This window comes from Brachyistius frenatus, unplaced genomic scaffold (assembly GCF_029030835.1).
Source record: "Brachyistius frenatus isolate BFR_SWC_R1_liver_20210118 unplaced genomic scaffold, ASM2903083v1 Contig_30, whole genome shotgun sequence".
Classification (NCBI taxonomy): domain Eukaryota; kingdom Metazoa; phylum Chordata; class Actinopteri; family Embiotocidae; genus Brachyistius; species Brachyistius frenatus.
This window is the reverse complement of record NW_027210629.1, coordinates 186,814-205,000: the sequence shown is the minus strand read 5'-3', so window position 1 is coordinate 205,000 and position 18,187 is coordinate 186,814. Positions and strand designations below refer to the sequence as shown.

The 18,187-nt window shown below is 39.7% G+C and overlaps 1 protein-coding gene across 3 annotated transcripts in view; it reads right to left on the bottom strand.

The window, feature by feature from the left end:
• The window catches only part of pcsk5b (proprotein convertase subtilisin/kexin type 5b), a 75,713-nt gene that overhangs the window by 33,630 nt on the left and 23,896 nt on the right, over positions 1 to 18,187 (bottom strand). For all 3 annotated transcript variants that reach the window (XM_069699415.1, XM_069699416.1, XM_069699417.1), the window contains exons 7-13: positions 17,486 to 17,658; positions 14,097 to 14,309; positions 12,480 to 12,580; positions 7,858 to 7,961; positions 5,700 to 5,817; positions 1,620 to 1,808; positions 363 to 499 (exon numbers count right to left, since the gene is read on the bottom strand). In XM_069699415.1, the coding sequence (XP_069555516.1) occupies positions 363 to 499; positions 1,620 to 1,808; positions 5,700 to 5,817; positions 7,858 to 7,961; positions 12,480 to 12,580; positions 14,097 to 14,309; positions 17,486 to 17,658 (1,035 nt within the window). The remainder of the gene's footprint in view (positions 1 to 362; positions 500 to 1,619; positions 1,809 to 5,699; positions 5,818 to 7,857; positions 7,962 to 12,479; positions 12,581 to 14,096; positions 14,310 to 17,485; positions 17,659 to 18,187) is intronic.

Sequence of the window (18,187 nt, the reverse complement as noted above, 5' to 3'; positions counted from 1 at the left end):
ATTGAGTCTACATTTTTCAGCCCTGTATTTACAGCTATTTTCAGCCACCACAAGTAGATCATATCATATGAAACTTTTAATGATACCCAAAAGAAAACTAGGAAAGTTACATGGAATTACAGTGACTGACGTAACAGCTTTTTAGTCTCAGTTTGAGACTCTAAATTAGTGGGTAATCTTAGTTGTTAAGTTCAGCTCCAGACAAAATTGTGTGCCTCTGCCGATCCTCCATCTATTCCAGACAAAATGTTATCCCTTCTACTTCTACCGTGTCTGTCAATTAGAATAAACACAATAAATAACAATGAGGATCTAGACTTATAGTCCTTTTTTAATTAAATTAATAATTAATGCTGTCTTACCAGGTACTTTCTGGCTGCGCAGTTGAGAAGGTGAGTCATAGATCTCTAGTACCCAGTCGCCTGCTGCCTTCTCTCCCCAGCAGTGGGTGGTCATAAACTCCCAGTTCTTAAAACCCTCCATGGAGTGATCAAACAACCTGCGCATCATTAATACACACACACACACACACACACACACACACACACACACACACACACACACACACACACACACACACACACACACACACACACACACACACAAAAAGAAAAAAAAAAAAATCACACGCTATCAGATGAGGAAGTACTGTGATTGAAGTACTGCAAATACCAGAGCAAACACTCACAACCGCTCAACAAAATACAATCACAGCCTTTAATGAACTGTAGCCAAACATCGTGCAGGACTGTGGTTTACTTGATGTTGTATAATGGTAGCTGAAAATGATAACTGGTTGGAAGGTGTATATTAAGTTTTAATAGCCTGCCAGTTTAACCCAACACTTTTGACGTCGGTGTTTGTTTGCCATTTTTAATCAATTTTCAATTTTAAACTGAAAGGCAGTGGAAACGGTGGAGCTGGTCGCTCGAGTCTAAAGAAGAGCTGCAGGGGAACAGAGAGAAGACTGGAGAGGAGATGCAACCAAAACCGTAGAGCGCAGAAAGAGATGGCGAAGTCACAGGTAGGATTGAAGGATTGAGAGAGACAAACAAAAAAGTGGTGATGTATGTGTGACAGAGAGGAGAGAGGCAGCCTGCAGAGTGTTTTATAACGTTATCTCTGCGGGTCAGACAGTTTTAATAACATCGTGTAGCAGAACACCACTTTTCTCAGTTCTTCAAATTGACAGCAATCAGTAAAAAAAAATTCTCTCTGTTTTATAACTCCTGCCCTAGCCCTTGAACCCTTTCGTGTTCACGTAGATTTGGATATATTTCATGCTTAATGTAGGAAAGTAAGATCAGAATTGGTTATTTGTGTAAATTATATTTTTGGCTTAACCATATATGCCATTTTGATGGCAAGTGGCCATGGTACATTACTATACAAGACTATAATGCAAATTTAATAAAATGCATAAATTTCTCTTTTAGCTCAGTATAGAACTGCATACGTCTTATTTGATAGTATCTGACTGTGGAGCTCCTTTAGTAAAGTCTTTTCAGCTTTGCATTCAAATTATTTTCTGAAAATTCTCTATAAAATATACACAATATACAAAGTTAATGAGCTGTGGTGTTGCAGATAAACATGAACAACTTGTTTCAGTTCTGTACCTGTTGGCAAGCAGCTGAGACTTGGTCCCTGAGGGTGAAGTCAGGTTGATTGACAGGTCCCCACGGCGAGGGTGTGTAATGGTGATACGTACGACCACGTGCTCCAGATAGATCACGTGGTGGTTGGGGTTGTCGGTGCATCCTGTCGCCTTGTACACAGACCGAACCACATGCTCTGGACGGATGGTTCTGGAGGACAACAAGGACACCAATTCAACATTAAGAAGAAAAAACAGGCTAAAACACTATTCAACCATGGTTTATTATTTATGGGAGCACAGAGAATTTGGTCAATTAAACTTAATATTAATCAGTGCATCACATCAAGAAAATTTTAAGTCATTAGTTTTCTTTCTAATAACACACACCAATACATAGAGAAAACTTAAGAAACCAAATGTATCGACATTTATATATTAACTAAAGCTGATTGATTAGTATACAAGTTCATTGTGTAATATATAATTGAAAACACATCACCAACACAAAGGCAAACCAAAATATGATATCAGATATTAAAGTAAAGCAGATGGCCAATCAAATTCATACGTTGTAATAGGATGGAGAGATGAATAAGTTACACATGACTGCAGAGAGAAGATGGAATCAACAACTGGAAGTATACCAATTAGTAGACAAATTACAAAGTGAGTTTGTTGGGCTTTCAGAGATGCTCTAACTGGGAACAGCTCTACACATTCCCATTTCACTGTTTCATCCACAGTCTGGAAGCATAGTTGGTTAAAGTGGATTAAAACTGTCCATCATCTTTAAAACACAGGAGATGGCTGTCTCACTACACAAAAGACATTCAGCGCTGTCAACTCTTTCCAAAAATGCTGTTAGTGACTGACTTAACACTTAAAATCACTTTTAAATACACCTAAAAGCAACCGCATGCACCTCTTTTGATTTAACCTCTAAAAACCCAAAGGACATGCACAACAGCCCATATTAATGTTTTCTATTTCTTAAACCTCAACCTGCCAAAGAAACTAAGAACCTGAACATGATAAGAAAGACAAACAACATGATTTGCTCTTTCTGCTATGCAGAGCTCTGACAGAAAGATCACTGCACAGCCAACACAAACATCTAATGGCCCCTTGAATAACATCTGTGGTATGATCTAATAAGAAGCAACACCAATAACATGGACAGGTCCAGAGGAGGGGGACAATGAATACCATCTTGGCAGCACAAGACTGGAGAAAAAGAGTCATATGTTGCTGCAGTCGCAGTTGCACATGAAGCAGCTGGTGCAACTCGGCATATTAACTCATTACAGCAACTGGATTACATGCAAGGTTTACTCACTGGAAACTAAAACAGAGCTGGTGAATTACACTTGCTAAACAAAACATAAATTGCTTACTATAATATAAGAAAATTATTGCCAGTGACTTGTGTCATTTGATCCTGTATTGAAAACCATTTTATTGGATTCCCGGCCATGACATATTAGTTACTAAGTGATACAGCACAGATGTTTGTCTTTGAGAGGAAAATTACCGTGAGGCAATTATCAGCTGATATAGATTGTCTTCAGTTGTGTGAAACATGAAGCATGTCTCTTGGAACAACACATTTTTTATACTTGGCTCAGAAATTGATTGAGACAGAGAGCCACAGAGTTTTGTCTTGCCATTCAGACCGTGTAATGCCGGTCCACTGATTTTTAATGACTACTAAAAATATCAATATGTTCAGTGAAAAAGCCAAAATTGGCCATTACGATGAAACTAATAATTTCCACTGAGACATGTTGCTTCATTTCGCAACAATGATGCATTCAGTTAATGTCTTGTATCAATTAGATCATCAAAGTAATATGAAAGGAGCAATAGTGATTTATTATTCAAAGCAGCGCCCTATTAATTGTTTTTCCAGAACAAATCGAGAGACTGTCAATATAAACAATTTACGTTAAAACTACTGAAAACAGAAAGACACTAAATTGTGTGAGCTCAAGTTGACTCAGTGGAATGAATAACAGAAAAACAACACTGATTGTCTCTTTGGATGAGTGTTTGGAAAGCGGTCAGCGGTAATGTCTGGGGAGTCTTGAGCCGATATAACGGCTCTGGCTTCTCTATGACAGAGCACAGATAACTGAACCATAGGCATGGGACCAAGCAGAGCAGATGCACAGCTGATTACCACCAGCCTGATTGCACACAGATCGCACAATTTTCCCGATGCACACTCCAAGTGGAGTGCCGAGATCAACTGCAGACAGACATTACCAAACGCAGTCAGAGGGGCCAGCCAGAGGGTGTGTGGGAACACAGCAGTAAGGTGACGACTGCACTTAGCGCTGTAGCAAGTTAGGCTGGAAACACAGACTACACGTGCAGACAGTATTCACACCCAGGGAGATGTAGAAGACGCACATGTATGCACACTTCCAAAACATACTCTTTCTCTATTGCTCCCCGTCCTACAATCACAAGCACTCGTAACACAATTGCACACGTACACATGACATTATGCATATATGAATGCTCTACTAAGTGTTTGGTGTACGAAGAACGTTTTTTTGGGGGGGCAGTGTGAAAATTCTGTTTTGAAATGTGCCACACATAAAACTTTCATGACTGTTTTGCCTTCATCCCCAAAGAAAAACAAAACAAAGCCTTTTGTTCCCTCGTGACTGTCGACTTTTACTTTAAATCGGCTGGAAGGAAGTATTACTTTGTTTCTGCTATAATTCCATTTATATATGTCAGAGGCTACTCATAAACACAAAACACATGGGAAAAAGGAGGCCAAAATGACAGACAGGGTTGGTTTTATTTGTTTCACTCAACAGCAGTGAATATTTCTCCATTAGCCAGCACACATTACATGAAAAAAGACGCCTGAGCACGACTGCCTCCGACACAAGCTAGACTTTACATAAGCCTCATATGGACCGACTTGTGTACTGGAGCAGAACAGACAGAATGACACTGATAATGCTGCAGTCGCTGGCCACTGAGCCTTCGACTGAAAGCAAACCAGTTCAGGGCCCAAGTTCAGCCAGCCAGCCTAACACAGAACAGTGCTCAGGCTTCCAGCTGCATCAAGAATAACAAGCTGTGAAGCCCTGGCTCTCTCTCTCTCTCTGTGTGTGTGTGTGTGTGTGTGTGTGTGTGTGTGTGTGTGTGTGTGTGTGTGTGTGTGTGTGTGTGTGTGTGTGTGTGTGTGTGTGTGTGTGTGTGTGTGTGTGTGTGTGTGTGTGTGTGTGTGTGTGTGTGTGTGTGTGTGTGTGTACACGCATAGTAAAGGTCTTATGTGAGAATCACCCTGCCAGAACTAATGCTTGGCCCCTATCAAGGTACAGCTTGCACAACCGCACTCTCAAACACATGCCAGTGCAAAGCACTAGAGACAGAAAAAATAAGAAAGAAAAGAAAGACAGTACAATTGAGGGGTTCAAAGAGAGACGCACAAAAACAAACTATTCAATATTCATAAAGAATACATTTTCGGTCACACTTGTTGGTTAAACTTGCGCTGGATGGTATCAGATGTCTTTATGACGATGACCAAAACAGTAGACTTTCAAAATAATTTTACATGGACAATCCAGTCTGTTTGCTTTTAGGTTGGCCCTTTTAATTTCAGTAAGGTAAAATGTTAAACTTTAAGGATACAACAAAATATTAAGCAACTGAGTGATTCCAGCTTTGTAGCAGCAGTTTATTGAAGGCCGTTCCTGTCTGTGCACCAAGTCAGGACCATGCAGTGATTTTCTACATTTGGTGTGGAAGGAACTGACCTCAGCTCCATCAAAATCCTTTGAGATTGATTGGAATATAAACTACAACGCAGGCCAAATCACCGAACATGGCCAACTTACCATTGTTCTTGTGACAGGTTCAAAACTCAGGTGTGTAGTTTTCCTTAAAGCGTGTAGGCTGTTACAGCAGCCCATTAATTCCCATAGTTATGGAATGAGATGTTCAGCAATCACACATGAGTGTAATGTCAGCATGTCCACATACTTTTAGACATTGTGTATTTAAATTCTAAAGCAGACGGATTTATTTCTGCATGTCTGGTGGTCGGATTGCGTTTCTTCGGTCTCGTGCCTACCTGATTTGTCGGTCGGCGCTCTCCACACAGACGTGCTGAGTAGGGACTTGCTTCCATCGCTCCGCCTCCTTCACCATCGCCTCAGCGTCCATCAGGCCAAAGCCGTACAGGTGGCTGACTTCAGGAAACAGTGAAAAGTCACAGCTGATCAGACTGATACTTGTTGCTGTTTTACTGACTCTACTGTTTTGCATACTAATGATGGTTTAACCAAGAAGGATTATTTCATGTTCAAACTCATTCGGAAATCAGGCAGCCACACATATGATTCAGGGAGTCAGATTAAGCATTAAATGTCCATTCTTTCAAGTTTGTAACCATCCTTAAAGGAATCTGGTAATATAATTTTCAGATTCTTAGAATTGTTATGAAAATGATCAAAAAGTCCAAATGTGTCAACAAAATCAAAACTTTTGAACACTGTTGTTTTAACAGATATTCTCTTATCTACAGTATGAAGTTTAATAATTGTCAAAACATTTGAGATGTAAAATAATATCAGCACCTCATCGGTTATGGATGAATAACAATTTTAAATATTGGCCTGAAATGAAAATTTCTGTTGATATTAGAGGTCAATAAATCATCGTCCAAGCTGTATTTATTTATCTTTATTTTATTTTATTTGTTTTTGTGTATATGGTCTGTGTCTGTATTTATTCTTTTATTGCTTTTATTTTTTTCAAAAATAATAATTTTTTATCCATTTTATTTAGTTTATTTCATACGTATTTGTAAATTTGTTCATACTGTGTACATGCAGCTGTGACGACTAAATTTCCCCACTGTGTGATTAATAAATTCTCATCTAATCTGAAACAACACTTTAAATATGTCTAAATGCTGAATGCTACATCTCCGGTGTGAGGGTACGTGCACAGCGCCATGTCTCTTATGTCGAACGTGAAAGAGTGTGCAACAATGTGTCTGCAGTGTGGAGTTTTTTTTATAAAGCAAAGCTGTATTTGCAATTATTGTCCGAGGGAGATCATCATCCAAGTCTGCTTTAGTCAGATAGATCTCAATGTTTAGTTTGAAAGAAAATTTTACATCAAAAAGTTTTACATAAGCTAGTTTGAAGCCGTTTCCTTATCTTGTCCAGTGAATGTGGATTGTATTTCATGTCTGCATCTGTCAGTAAGAATGATAAGAGCAAGCACAGTAATATGTTAACTTCCCTACAGGAGAGACTTGATGTTCACTGCAATTAGGTGGAAAAATAATATTGTGCATCCCTACCAAAAATGGAAAATAAAGTTTGGAAACCACTCAACTTACTGGTACAGCTAATCAAATATAAATTCCTCTCGTACTTCCGCTACCCCCCCCCTTCCCTGTTCTGTCACTTGGAAAATCTCCAGGCACACTGGGCCCGCAGCCTGGCTGACCCTTAGTTCTCACTCTCTTGGTTTCTCTCCAGCACACACACACATACATACCCTCGAAGGTACGAATTAAACACTCAAAGTTACAAAATAGCACCCACCACATGGACCCTGACAGATGGCAGCTGACGGCGCTGTAGTTAAGCAAGCAAGAACAAAACCTTTTTGGAGACTACTTATCACCCCTCATCTGTTTGGAGAAAAACTAGTTCACTGGTGAAAATACTGTATCATGATGTCTCTGTGACTGTCCTGATTTTTTTTTTAAATACAATCTCACAATGAACAGTAAATGCAAATGCCATTTTATTGATGTGTTAAGATAAAAAAAAAAAAATGTGACAACTCAGAACATCATCTAAGTGGTCTGTGTTCAAACTGAGCTGAAGTTGTCAACCACAAAAATGTTGCCTTTTATTTTTTTAGTTGCTCGATAATGATCAGCTCTAACAGTTTGAGAAATCAACTCAAAACGGAGATATTTCATAAAGCTTTGTTATTCAACTTTATCGGCTCAATCCTGTCATGTTTTTTTGTCTATTTGCTTTTTGAAGAAATATCAAACAAAAGTAACACATCTAAAAAATGATAGTCAACTTTATAAAAGGGAAATTCAAATGAAGTTCAGTCAAATCAACTTCATTTCAAAGACTCTTTCACAGAAAAGATATTGAAATGAATTCTGAATCAATCTGATCCATGTCTGAGAAAACACTGCTGTTGGTGGGCTGAATTGATAAACTAGCGACATTTGTTTGTTTGTGCGTGCGTACCATTGTAACCAGCAGCATTGGTCTTCCAGTCAGGGGCACTGAGATGTCCAGCTCTAGACGTCTTTACAATGATGTGCTGAACATCTCGCCATGTTAGATCAGAACTAGCGGAAGAAAACACACACAAATTCATTTGTTTCTTCATCGTTCTGTCAAACGTCAAATACATGTTTAGGAACACATAACTGGAACCAAGTAAACAAGTGACATAAAGACCTACTTTCGATATTCAAAATGACATTTACGTTTTAAATGAGAGATATATTAATCTGCACACATGCATATACATAAATGACAACATTATGCAGAAAAGGTTATTAAATAAATGATTGTGTTGGATTGTGTTGGATAAGCAGAACATAGAGACATAAACCAAATGTCTAAAAGGACATTATGACATAGGGACATATCTTTATAATAGGAATAAATGCAGACATCAGCAAGGAGGGCAGATACTGTGGGTAGATGAAAGAGAAACATAAAAAAACAAGGGGGAAGAAAGAAGATGAAATGTAAAACAAGATTAAAACTTAGCAGTATACAGTAGGTGGAAGATTACTGAGGGTAAATTACAGAGGACGTAGATGGAGAGCAATGATGCTTTTTCATCCGTCCCTAGTTTCTTAGATCTCACGTGAGATCCGTTACGAGATGGCAGCCATGTGTCTCAACTCCTTTGATGTCCAAACGCTACATTAAATGGAAAAACCAGGAAGAAGTGGGTCACCAAGTTTCCTGGGATTCCCTTCCATCTCATATGCTGGCCAGATGCTCTGTTCCCTCCCCTCTTGTCACTCCCTCACCATCTCAGACCTCACCGAATTTCCAAATCTCCAAAGCTTTTGGCCTAAAATGAATATTTTAGGTTTTCAACCCAACAATTTGGGTTTTAGACTTTAAGACGATGCACAGGTATGACATGACAGGCAGATGGAGAGCAACAGGTCTTTGCCTGTTGAGTGTCTTGCATAAGAGCAGGTTCTTTCATGGCTTTCTGTGATCTATTAGACCAAAAAAAAAAAAAAAAAAAAAAATCACCAGAAGACATTTCAAATCCTAAACATCTGGGGGAAACATCTCTGTCACACATTCAGCTGCTGACGTTTCACAGATTATAGTCAAAAGCTGCTTTTGCACATGCACTTTATCATGTAATGTTCAGGCAGTTTTACATGAAGCTGTGGTGTAGTATTTGTATGCTGGTGAGACACAAACAGCAACAATGTGGGTGCTGAGAATCACTGGATTATATGGACATTTGAATTCTTGTCAGAGGTGGAGTTTTAGTCATTTCCCGGTCAAGCTACAGGATCAAATTAAAGTGACTTGTCAGTTAAAAAATGTTTTAATAAAATCCTGATCACAGACAGACTGGTTTATGCATTTTTTAAATTAGTCATCACAGAGAAATCAGAATCACATTTGATTTTATAATTCCTGGTTAAATCAAAGACAGACATGTTGAAGACTGGCCTACAGTCTCTTGTAGCACTGAGAGCTTAGAAAGGAAATAAAGCTTTCATACTAGCTGTCTATCATTTCTTTGCTTTTGAAGAAAAAGTATCTCTTGAAGTTTATCGACTTTTTAGTAAACCTTTTGGCAGTTTTCAGTGACTCCGACACATCAGGTGACACAACAACAGGCTGTTACACACGTCCAAAATTTGCGAACGCTTTCGGAGAGCCCACACTGATTGTAAAACCAAGACTAAAATAGAGAATCCTGTAAAAAATAATTAAAGGATGGTAGCACAGATAAGTCCTGTGAAAAGTTAGAATAATTAACAGTCAGATCAATATTAATAGGCTTAGCTGCCACTGTGTAATTACGGGTCCATAAATGTTTTATGGTCATTAATTAAAAGTGACTTTGGCATCATTATCTAGGCCATGACTGCCTTCCCATAAACAAGCCAATACTAATTAATGGAGTAACTGACATACTGGCGACAACCAACAACAAATCAGGAGTCTAACACGGGTTTCTTTCTGCTTCTCTCTGGTGTAATTATGGATGAAAACACAGGGGTAATCTGACGGGAGTAAACAAAGAGTCAGCTAAAGAAAGAACAGAGAAGACTTAAATCAAACATTTCACCTTAGTTCAGTCCAGTGATAGATTATCCACTAAAACTATACTCCATGAATATCATTTTCCACTCTAAAATCTGCCCCTCTAGCTTCAATTTTAAAGCAACAAATAGAGAAAAAAGAAAAAGGGTGTAATTTTCGCCCATCTGTCCCTGTTTTGGTTTCTTAAAACCTCCCAGTAGATGAGGTTCATATGGCAGGTTGTTCATGCTCAGTTCTTGTTTATCCCTCCAAATTTCCTCACTGAAGTCTTCTGTCTCCGTTTTCACTCACTTTTCCATTTCTTCATTTCCAAGGACATAAGGAAAGGGTAAAGAAATAAAGGTTTTTGAAGCTCTGAAAAGTTGCTGCTTAAACTTGGCAGAATCTACAGAGAGCAGAGCATGGGACAGTTTTCTGAAAAAACATGTTCAAACTCACTCTCATACCAAGAGAAAATGCCTCCTAACAGAGAGTTTAGTGAGGTCCAGCATAACGGCATGTTTATCACAAAGTTTTCAGATAAGAGGAGATACTATCGGTTTCTCTAAACCGTTTCCCTTTCCCTCTTTCATCCCATCGTCTCTTTGACTGCATGTGAATACATGCAAGAAACTGAATGAATGGAAAGGAAAAAAGTAAAGAAAAAGAGTGTTTGCCTTGGAGGAGTAAAAAAAAATTGATCATGACAGTAGTGGAGGCACAGCAATACGACAGCAAGGAAGTGAGAGCCAGCTCAGGAGAAGAAAGCAAGCAGGCAAGAAACCGTGTGTGATAATCTTGTTGAGGAAACAGGCTTATGTGCCCAGCACTGCCTGGAAACCGAGAATATTTTCTACAGGGAGGATTTGGATTGGATTATCCAGGTTAAATGAAGTGACCTCAGCTTACTGAGCCGCTCAACATGTGATGATGGGCCTAATTCAGAGTCTCTGCACCTGCACTGTTTCCAATTCATGAATTTATCACAAATTAAGCTCCTCAACAGGTTCCAAAGAAGAGCAGGCCAGCACCTGCCGTGCATCCTTTCTGCTTGTTGCAGACAGTTTAAACCAAGTAAATCATTTGTAATGCACTAATGGACTATGGACATTTTGAAACAAAGATCTAAATTGTTTATGGGTTTAAAAGGCAACAAAGTTATGCAAGTTAAACATTTGTAATCATGATACAACAACATCCCAACATTTGTTTGCCACTAAAAAAGATATACAGCAAAATAAAGACAGCTATCCATGATATATCACAAGTTTGTGTTCCTCAATAGGAAACTATAATCTTAAATGGAAGTTTCTATTTGTTGAGGATGCAGCTATTATTATTTTATATTCTATGTCTATTAACTGCATTACTGTGTACACGGCTTACACTTTTATTGACCACTGAGATGGAACACTGTGTGCCAAATAGGAAAATAATGTTTTCTCAGCACCCACAGCTACTTAAACCCACATCATCTGATCATCTGCACTTAAGCAGCCATAAAAACAAGGCTAAACTGCCACAAAGCAGAAAAGGTCAAGTTCAAAAGTTTGCAGTAAAATGAGTTTCACACTCGCCTCGGGATCCCAATACATATGACACTCACAACGCTTATGACATCATCTGTGCCAGAGTATTCATATTGAGCCATAAGGGACTGTGTCTGGCACATTTCCAGGTGAGACAGGTTACAGTACGTACCACAGTTATATATGCTTGCCACTTGAGAATGGAGAGCTTAATCCTGTTTGAAACTCAAGTACAGTTCACCTTTGAAGGAGGGTGGTGACAATCCACAACTAAGGAAAGACATAGCGATAATCAAAGTGTATTACACAACACTTAATCAATTGCTTACTGAAAGAGGGTCATCATGCATCTCTCAGTCAAAACCCTCTCAAGATATTTCTCAGTCCAGCAAGTCTAACTGCTGGTTTGTAAAGTTGATGTCGGTCTGGGTCTGGTTGGGACTTGCAGGTAAATATCAACAGCTGATAACTCCTTTCACTGAGCATTCAACTATCACCACCTTCACCCACATTTAAAATATATGTGACAGTCAAACCTGCTTTAAAAAACAACTAAAAGTAGTCCTGTATATTTGTAGAACTTTATCACAAAGCATCCCTGCCACCTGTGCATAGCTAAAAACCAAAAGCAATAAATATGAACACATCACTACATAGATGCAGGTTAACTGCATGGATACCAATGTGATGTGCTTTAACCATTACGTTGTCTAGCCCACCACCCAGCAGTGCATTCACACCACACTTGTTGCACTGCTTTAACTGAGCATATCCATGTCGAGTCCAGTCGCATACTCTAACCCAGCACACCCTCCATGTGTCTACGCACAAATCTCGCTGGGATTAACTGATCAAGACAAGAAAAGCTTTTTAAAGTAGAAAAATGAATCTCTGCTGCTGACATGACAATGATGCATGCATGAAAAGCAAAGTGTCACATGTTCCTTTTTTAGATCAATGAGGCCACAGGACAAGAGGGCATTAGAGGGTAATCATGTGCCAAACGGATGAAGTGATGGGATGAGGTTAAGTGAATCTTACTTTGCCTCCAGGGCGAGAGCAATAATGGCAGCGGCCATGGGAGCCGAGGCTGATGTCCCTGTGTGACTGTCTGTACACCGATGTCTCAGGTCTGTTGTGATCTGTAAACAGAGGAGAAAGGGAGAGAGTCAGAGGGGGCAAGAAGAGAGATGCAGAGGAAATACAGGAATGACATTTGAGAAAGAAGGCAGTGGAGAAGGTAGAGGAAGGAGGAGTCAACATCAAAGACAAAAGTGGAGAAGATAAGAAATTTAAAAAAAAATACAAAACATGAGAAAACAGATGATAGGGACGAAGAGTGAGCTGCCACAGAGGTGGAGGGAGAGAGAAGGAGAAATGACAGTGACGGCAGGACGAGAGGGAGAAAGAGACAGACAGTGAGAAATTGAAATCATGAGAATCCGGAGGATTCTGAAACTCACATTACAGCTTTGATGCGCTGCCTTGCGAGAGATAACACACACACAGATGCTCACACACAAGCACACAAATCACCAGTTTCCCCAAAGAATCAGCTCAACGCCCAAGGAGAAACAAAGGACGCAGCATAATAAGCAACAACAGGTAGTATAACATGTTGTTAAAGAGCTGTATGATTGCTTTGATTGTATGGACTTTAAAAAGCCAACTAGTCAGACAGCTTGACAGCCAGTCAGCCAAGAAAAGCTTGGCTAACTTCTCGTCTGAGCCCTCATCAAAAGACCTTTCCTGGACCGACAAGTTTGAGGGATTATCTGAAAACACACGCACGCGCACACACACACACACGCACACGCACACACGCACACACGCACACACACACACACACACACACACACACACACACACACACACACACACAGAACCTGAAGGGGTTTAGACAGAAGTAAAAGTGGTCCAATAGTATTAGAGTGGACAGGACCGTATGTGCTCAAGTAGATAGACTGACGTTCAGATGTATGAGGTTCTACCGCTAAGTGTACCCAGCTGAAGGTAAACTGCAAACTGTGTGTGTGTGTGTGTGTGTGTGTGTGTGTGTGTGTGTGTGTGTGTGCGTGCGTGTGTGTGTGTGTGTGTGTGTGTGTGTGTGTGTGTGTGTGTGTGTGCGTGTGTGTGTGTGTGTGTGTGTGTGTGTGTGTGTGTGTGTGTGTGTGTGTGTGCGCCAATCTGTAGCGTCAACATGAGGAATGTAGCAAGACACTGCCAGACAAGCTAGCTCAAGCTAGCTCAAACTGGCCAACTGTCACTGTCCGTCCCGAGCTGGTCATGGCAGGGATTTCGGCCGATTTGAGTCAAATGAGGTCAAACCACTGAACCCACAAGCACACACGCACAAGGCCAAGTTAATGCCAAGTTGTATCACACTGTACTCTTGACTGAAATCGAATACTACATGCGCAAACGTACAGGGAGATAGGGCAACACGCATATGAAAGTCTCTTTGGGTCTTGTCGCACATTTGTTCCATTTGTTGCATCTGTAGCATTTTGTGCTTGACTGGAATTTGGACATCAGTGACCAAGGAATATATATTCTGGCCCTGCGTACTTGTACTCCTTTCAAGAACGGATGCGGTTCTATGTGTGTGTTAATCGTCTTTTCTCAAAATCGACCACGCACACAGACTTTAATCCTTACAATCTTTCGGTCATAGTTCTCCCCGCTGCTGTAGGTGGTGGTCAGTGTGGATGAGCATTCCTCCAGGTACCAGGGCTTGCGCCCACTCTCAGCTGTGCTGGAAATGGAAATGGTGTAGATTGAATTGGTGTAGCCGTCACAGGAGCAGTGGTCTCTGCTGCGCCCGCCGTTTCCTGAAGCCCAAACAAAGATGGAGCCACGGTTCTTCCTCCCCTGCCAGGAAAAGATGTATAGACATTACAATGCAAACCTTCGAATTTGTCTTAGTGCTTGGAGGTAATTAATTCCCATCAGACTTTGCTTTGGCTTGATTTTTAAAAGATCTTTTAATGTTTATCAGACAGGGAGTAACTGATTCTGTGTTTAGAAATCGTTGCATGAAGGAGAAACTATCTATAACGGCAACAGCAAGAGGAGAAAAAGATCAGAAGGCAGCCAGACAGTTTAAGTCCTCAGCAGTCCTCTAAGTGTCTGGCAACAGAGCCAGTGATTTGATCCAACTTCAGTAATCATAATGTTTTAACTGGCCAAAATATAGTACATGTTTTTTGCCTAAAAAGTTGGCATTGCTGAGTGCCATGTTGTGTAGCGAGTTGTATTTTTTTTTTTTTAGGTGTTGGACTGAGCGAGGTGAATTTTTGTCTCTTGTCACGTCACTGAAGCAGAGGTCAAATTTATTTACTGCCCGACATCAGACTTAAAAATCATAATAAGTCTGCAGCAAGACATGGCTTGAAAAAAAAACATGTTTTCCTGAACAGTACATTTCATTGCATCATGTCTGGTATTTGACTTCAACTTAATCTTTTCTGTGACTTTTCAGAATTAATATTACATTTGTTGTAAAACTGAGTTGAAAATGTTTAAGTATGGTTTTGTATGCTTGAGAGGAATTGTGTAGGGAAAAACGTGTCTGCAGGAACTCAGGATGAAGGAGATGCATTTTTTTTTTATCTCTATTTAAATTCTATTTTATGATGAAAACTATTTTCTAATCTTTCCCTCCAATTTACTTGGTTGCTTCATGTTGTGATATTTTTGCTGTCTGTAGACTTCATCTCTTCTTTTTTCCATTCAATGTTTTCATTTCGTTACATCCTGGAGATAGGTACCCTGTGTTCACTATGCTTATATTTTGCTTAATTACCTGTCCTGCAGTTTTGTGGAGTACTCCTATTTAAATACAATCTGTATTTAAAGAATAACAGTAAGGTATAAAAGGCAAAAGCAGGCAGCATTAGAATTTATTTGGTTGTGCTCATTTGTTAGAGGAAGAAAAGCAGCAAATAAATGACTTGCATTTTTAACAGCAAGACTTCAAAAGTTGCTACAACAATTTTAGGTGCAAGTTTTACATTTTACTAGATTTGAAATGAGCACTGAAAAAATGGACATATGTCATAACTGGAGGCCATTACATGAGCAGCCAGGTGGCTGTTTAATATTCAAATGTAAGATTTCAGTGCAGAACACAGTCCATTAAAAAATAACTAATCCCAGATGTATTCAGGGGATCTTTGCAATGGACAGACCAGGGCCAGAGTGAGCTTCACATCAACTCATGGTGTGATTACGTACTACAAATCATTTACTAATTAAGTTTTCAGTCTCAGTTATTTTTCATTGGCCACTATTTCAGTCAGAAATCCAGATTTGGCTGAATAAAATATGACGGAAACCTTGGAACCTGGCGGAGACACACTGTGCTGGCGATGACCGACCGAGTGATGAAGGCAAAGTTCAGCCAGGAGTCAGCAAAAAAAAGATATCTGACAAACTGACTGACACTGCGACTCACGCTGTCCAGACACACAAACAACACTATGGGCACACATACATGAGAGTAATAGGTATAATGGAGTTCTTCAAAAGGGGCGCTTCTGTCAGGCAGCGATAAGCGAGTGAAGCCCCTCTAAGTGAGAGGGGGATCAAACAGGAGCAAATGCTGACAGACGAGAGTGATGGGGAGCGCTTTGAAGAGCAGTTAACAAAAAAAATAAGAGGACAAAGAATGAGAGGGGAGGAGGATGAAGGAGAGGGGAGGTGAAACGCAACACAAAACCGATAAACACTCATCAACAGAAGAAAAATGAAAACATTGTTTACTGCGCAAATTAATTGCCGATTAACTAGTTGATTGAAAATTTATTTAAAAAAAACTATTTCTATGATGCAATTAATAAATAAATAAAAACAACAGATTAACGAATTATGAAATGTATCCCTGGTTGTAATTTTGAAATGTTTTTAAATTTTGAAAAAAATTAATCCAGTTTAAAATTAAGACATATTTGAATGGGCTTTGTTCTTCTCTTATGATACACAGGTAGGCTAGTTTAAAAAACTTAAAAGGACAGATGTGCATAAGCAACATAAAGACACTTTTTTTTTTTTTCATATATAACAAAGGAAAGTCAGGAAACATAAAAAACACACGAAAGGTAGGTCCAGTTTGAATCAACACAAGAAAGTATAAGTCCACAGCTGTCAGTGTTATCACTAACACCTCAGCTCTCTGATAAACTGTCTCTTCAGGGTGTCTAACAGGTACATGTTACACTCACAAGCATGCCATCTCCGCTCAGCTTCACAAACACACACAACAGTGGGTGGGCAAGCAAGCACACACTCGTGCCCAGCTCCCTGCAGTTGGACAGATATCTCCCTCACCTCTGTCATGTTAAAAGGCCGCAGACTGTCAAGAGCAGCAGGGACTCTCCACTCACTCACTACCTGTCGGCCCCTTTTTTTTTCTCCTCTTTCTTTTCCTCTTTTTGTAACATGCTTTGTGTTCTCGGCCTTCATGTGTGAAAATGTAGAGATCCACAAAGCCACAACCACTGACTCCCCCCACTCCCTGGATCTCTGTCTCACCTCCTGGAACATGTTTAGCTGAATGGCAGACAGACAGCTGTAGCAAACTTTGTAAATGTGTAGATGTATGTTTGACAGATGTAATCACTGAATGACTATAGCTTTCCCACTCCACTCCGCCAACAACAGCCCCAGCTTGTCGTTATGCAAAATATGCAATGAATATGTAAATATGTATATGCTAATCGACTGTAGCTGCTCTCTATTGTCCGGAGGAACTTCACAGGTAGAGATAGCCAGAAAAGAGTTAAGAGGGATATGAGTATACACATCTGCTTGGTGTGTGTGTGTGTGTGTGTGTGTGTGTGTGTGTGTGTGTGTGTGTGTGTGTGTGTGTGTGTGTGTGTGTGTGTGTGTGTGTGTGTGTGTGTGTGTGTGTGTGTGTGTGTGTGTGTGTGTGTGGTGTGTGTGTATATTTATTTTCTTTCCATATGAATACTAATTTCAAAGTCTTGGCTAAACAATAAAGTACATCTGTAAGTAAATATGCATGATGTGTGTGTAGATGTGCCCACCGTGCGGATGCCGTTCTCAAAGGCGTGCCTGGCCAGAGATGCTGGACCGTCCACAGTCTTTCCATCATCATCAGGTCCCCAGCTGGCGCTGTAGATGTCGATGTGCTGTGGGTGGAGGCTCAGAGACCTGGCCTCCACCATGTCTGTTACATCTCCATCCAGCATTCGCACACCTGACACACAAAGACAGAAATAATGCACTCACAAACTGAAGTTTAATATATCTCCAGCTATTCCCACAGAACCTGCTGAGAAGTTTAATAAGCACCTATTGGAACTTCTATCATAATCAGCATGATAAATTTAACATGGACAGGCTAACCAGTACATCAGCTATCAAGTATTTACGGACTCTTGTTCCACATAAATCATCAATAAAAGCTAGGGGTCCGCCATATCATATCATTCGTGATAATATTGTCAATATCATTGTTTTTAATATGGTTGAAAAAAACGCACATTTTGATAATGGCAATAAACCTATTTGACGTAATGATATCCTTTGGGAGCGTAACTGTATAATGTTTTATATTTTTACTGAATATTTTGAGTCAAACTGTTACGTTTATGCTCACATAAAACTATGACAGTTATTTTGTTCAAATTGTATGTTTTTGAAATCATTAATATGGAAATATTTTTCCGTATTTTCTTATAATCACCAAGAAAATTGTTATCTCGGAAATACCCTTAAATACTGTG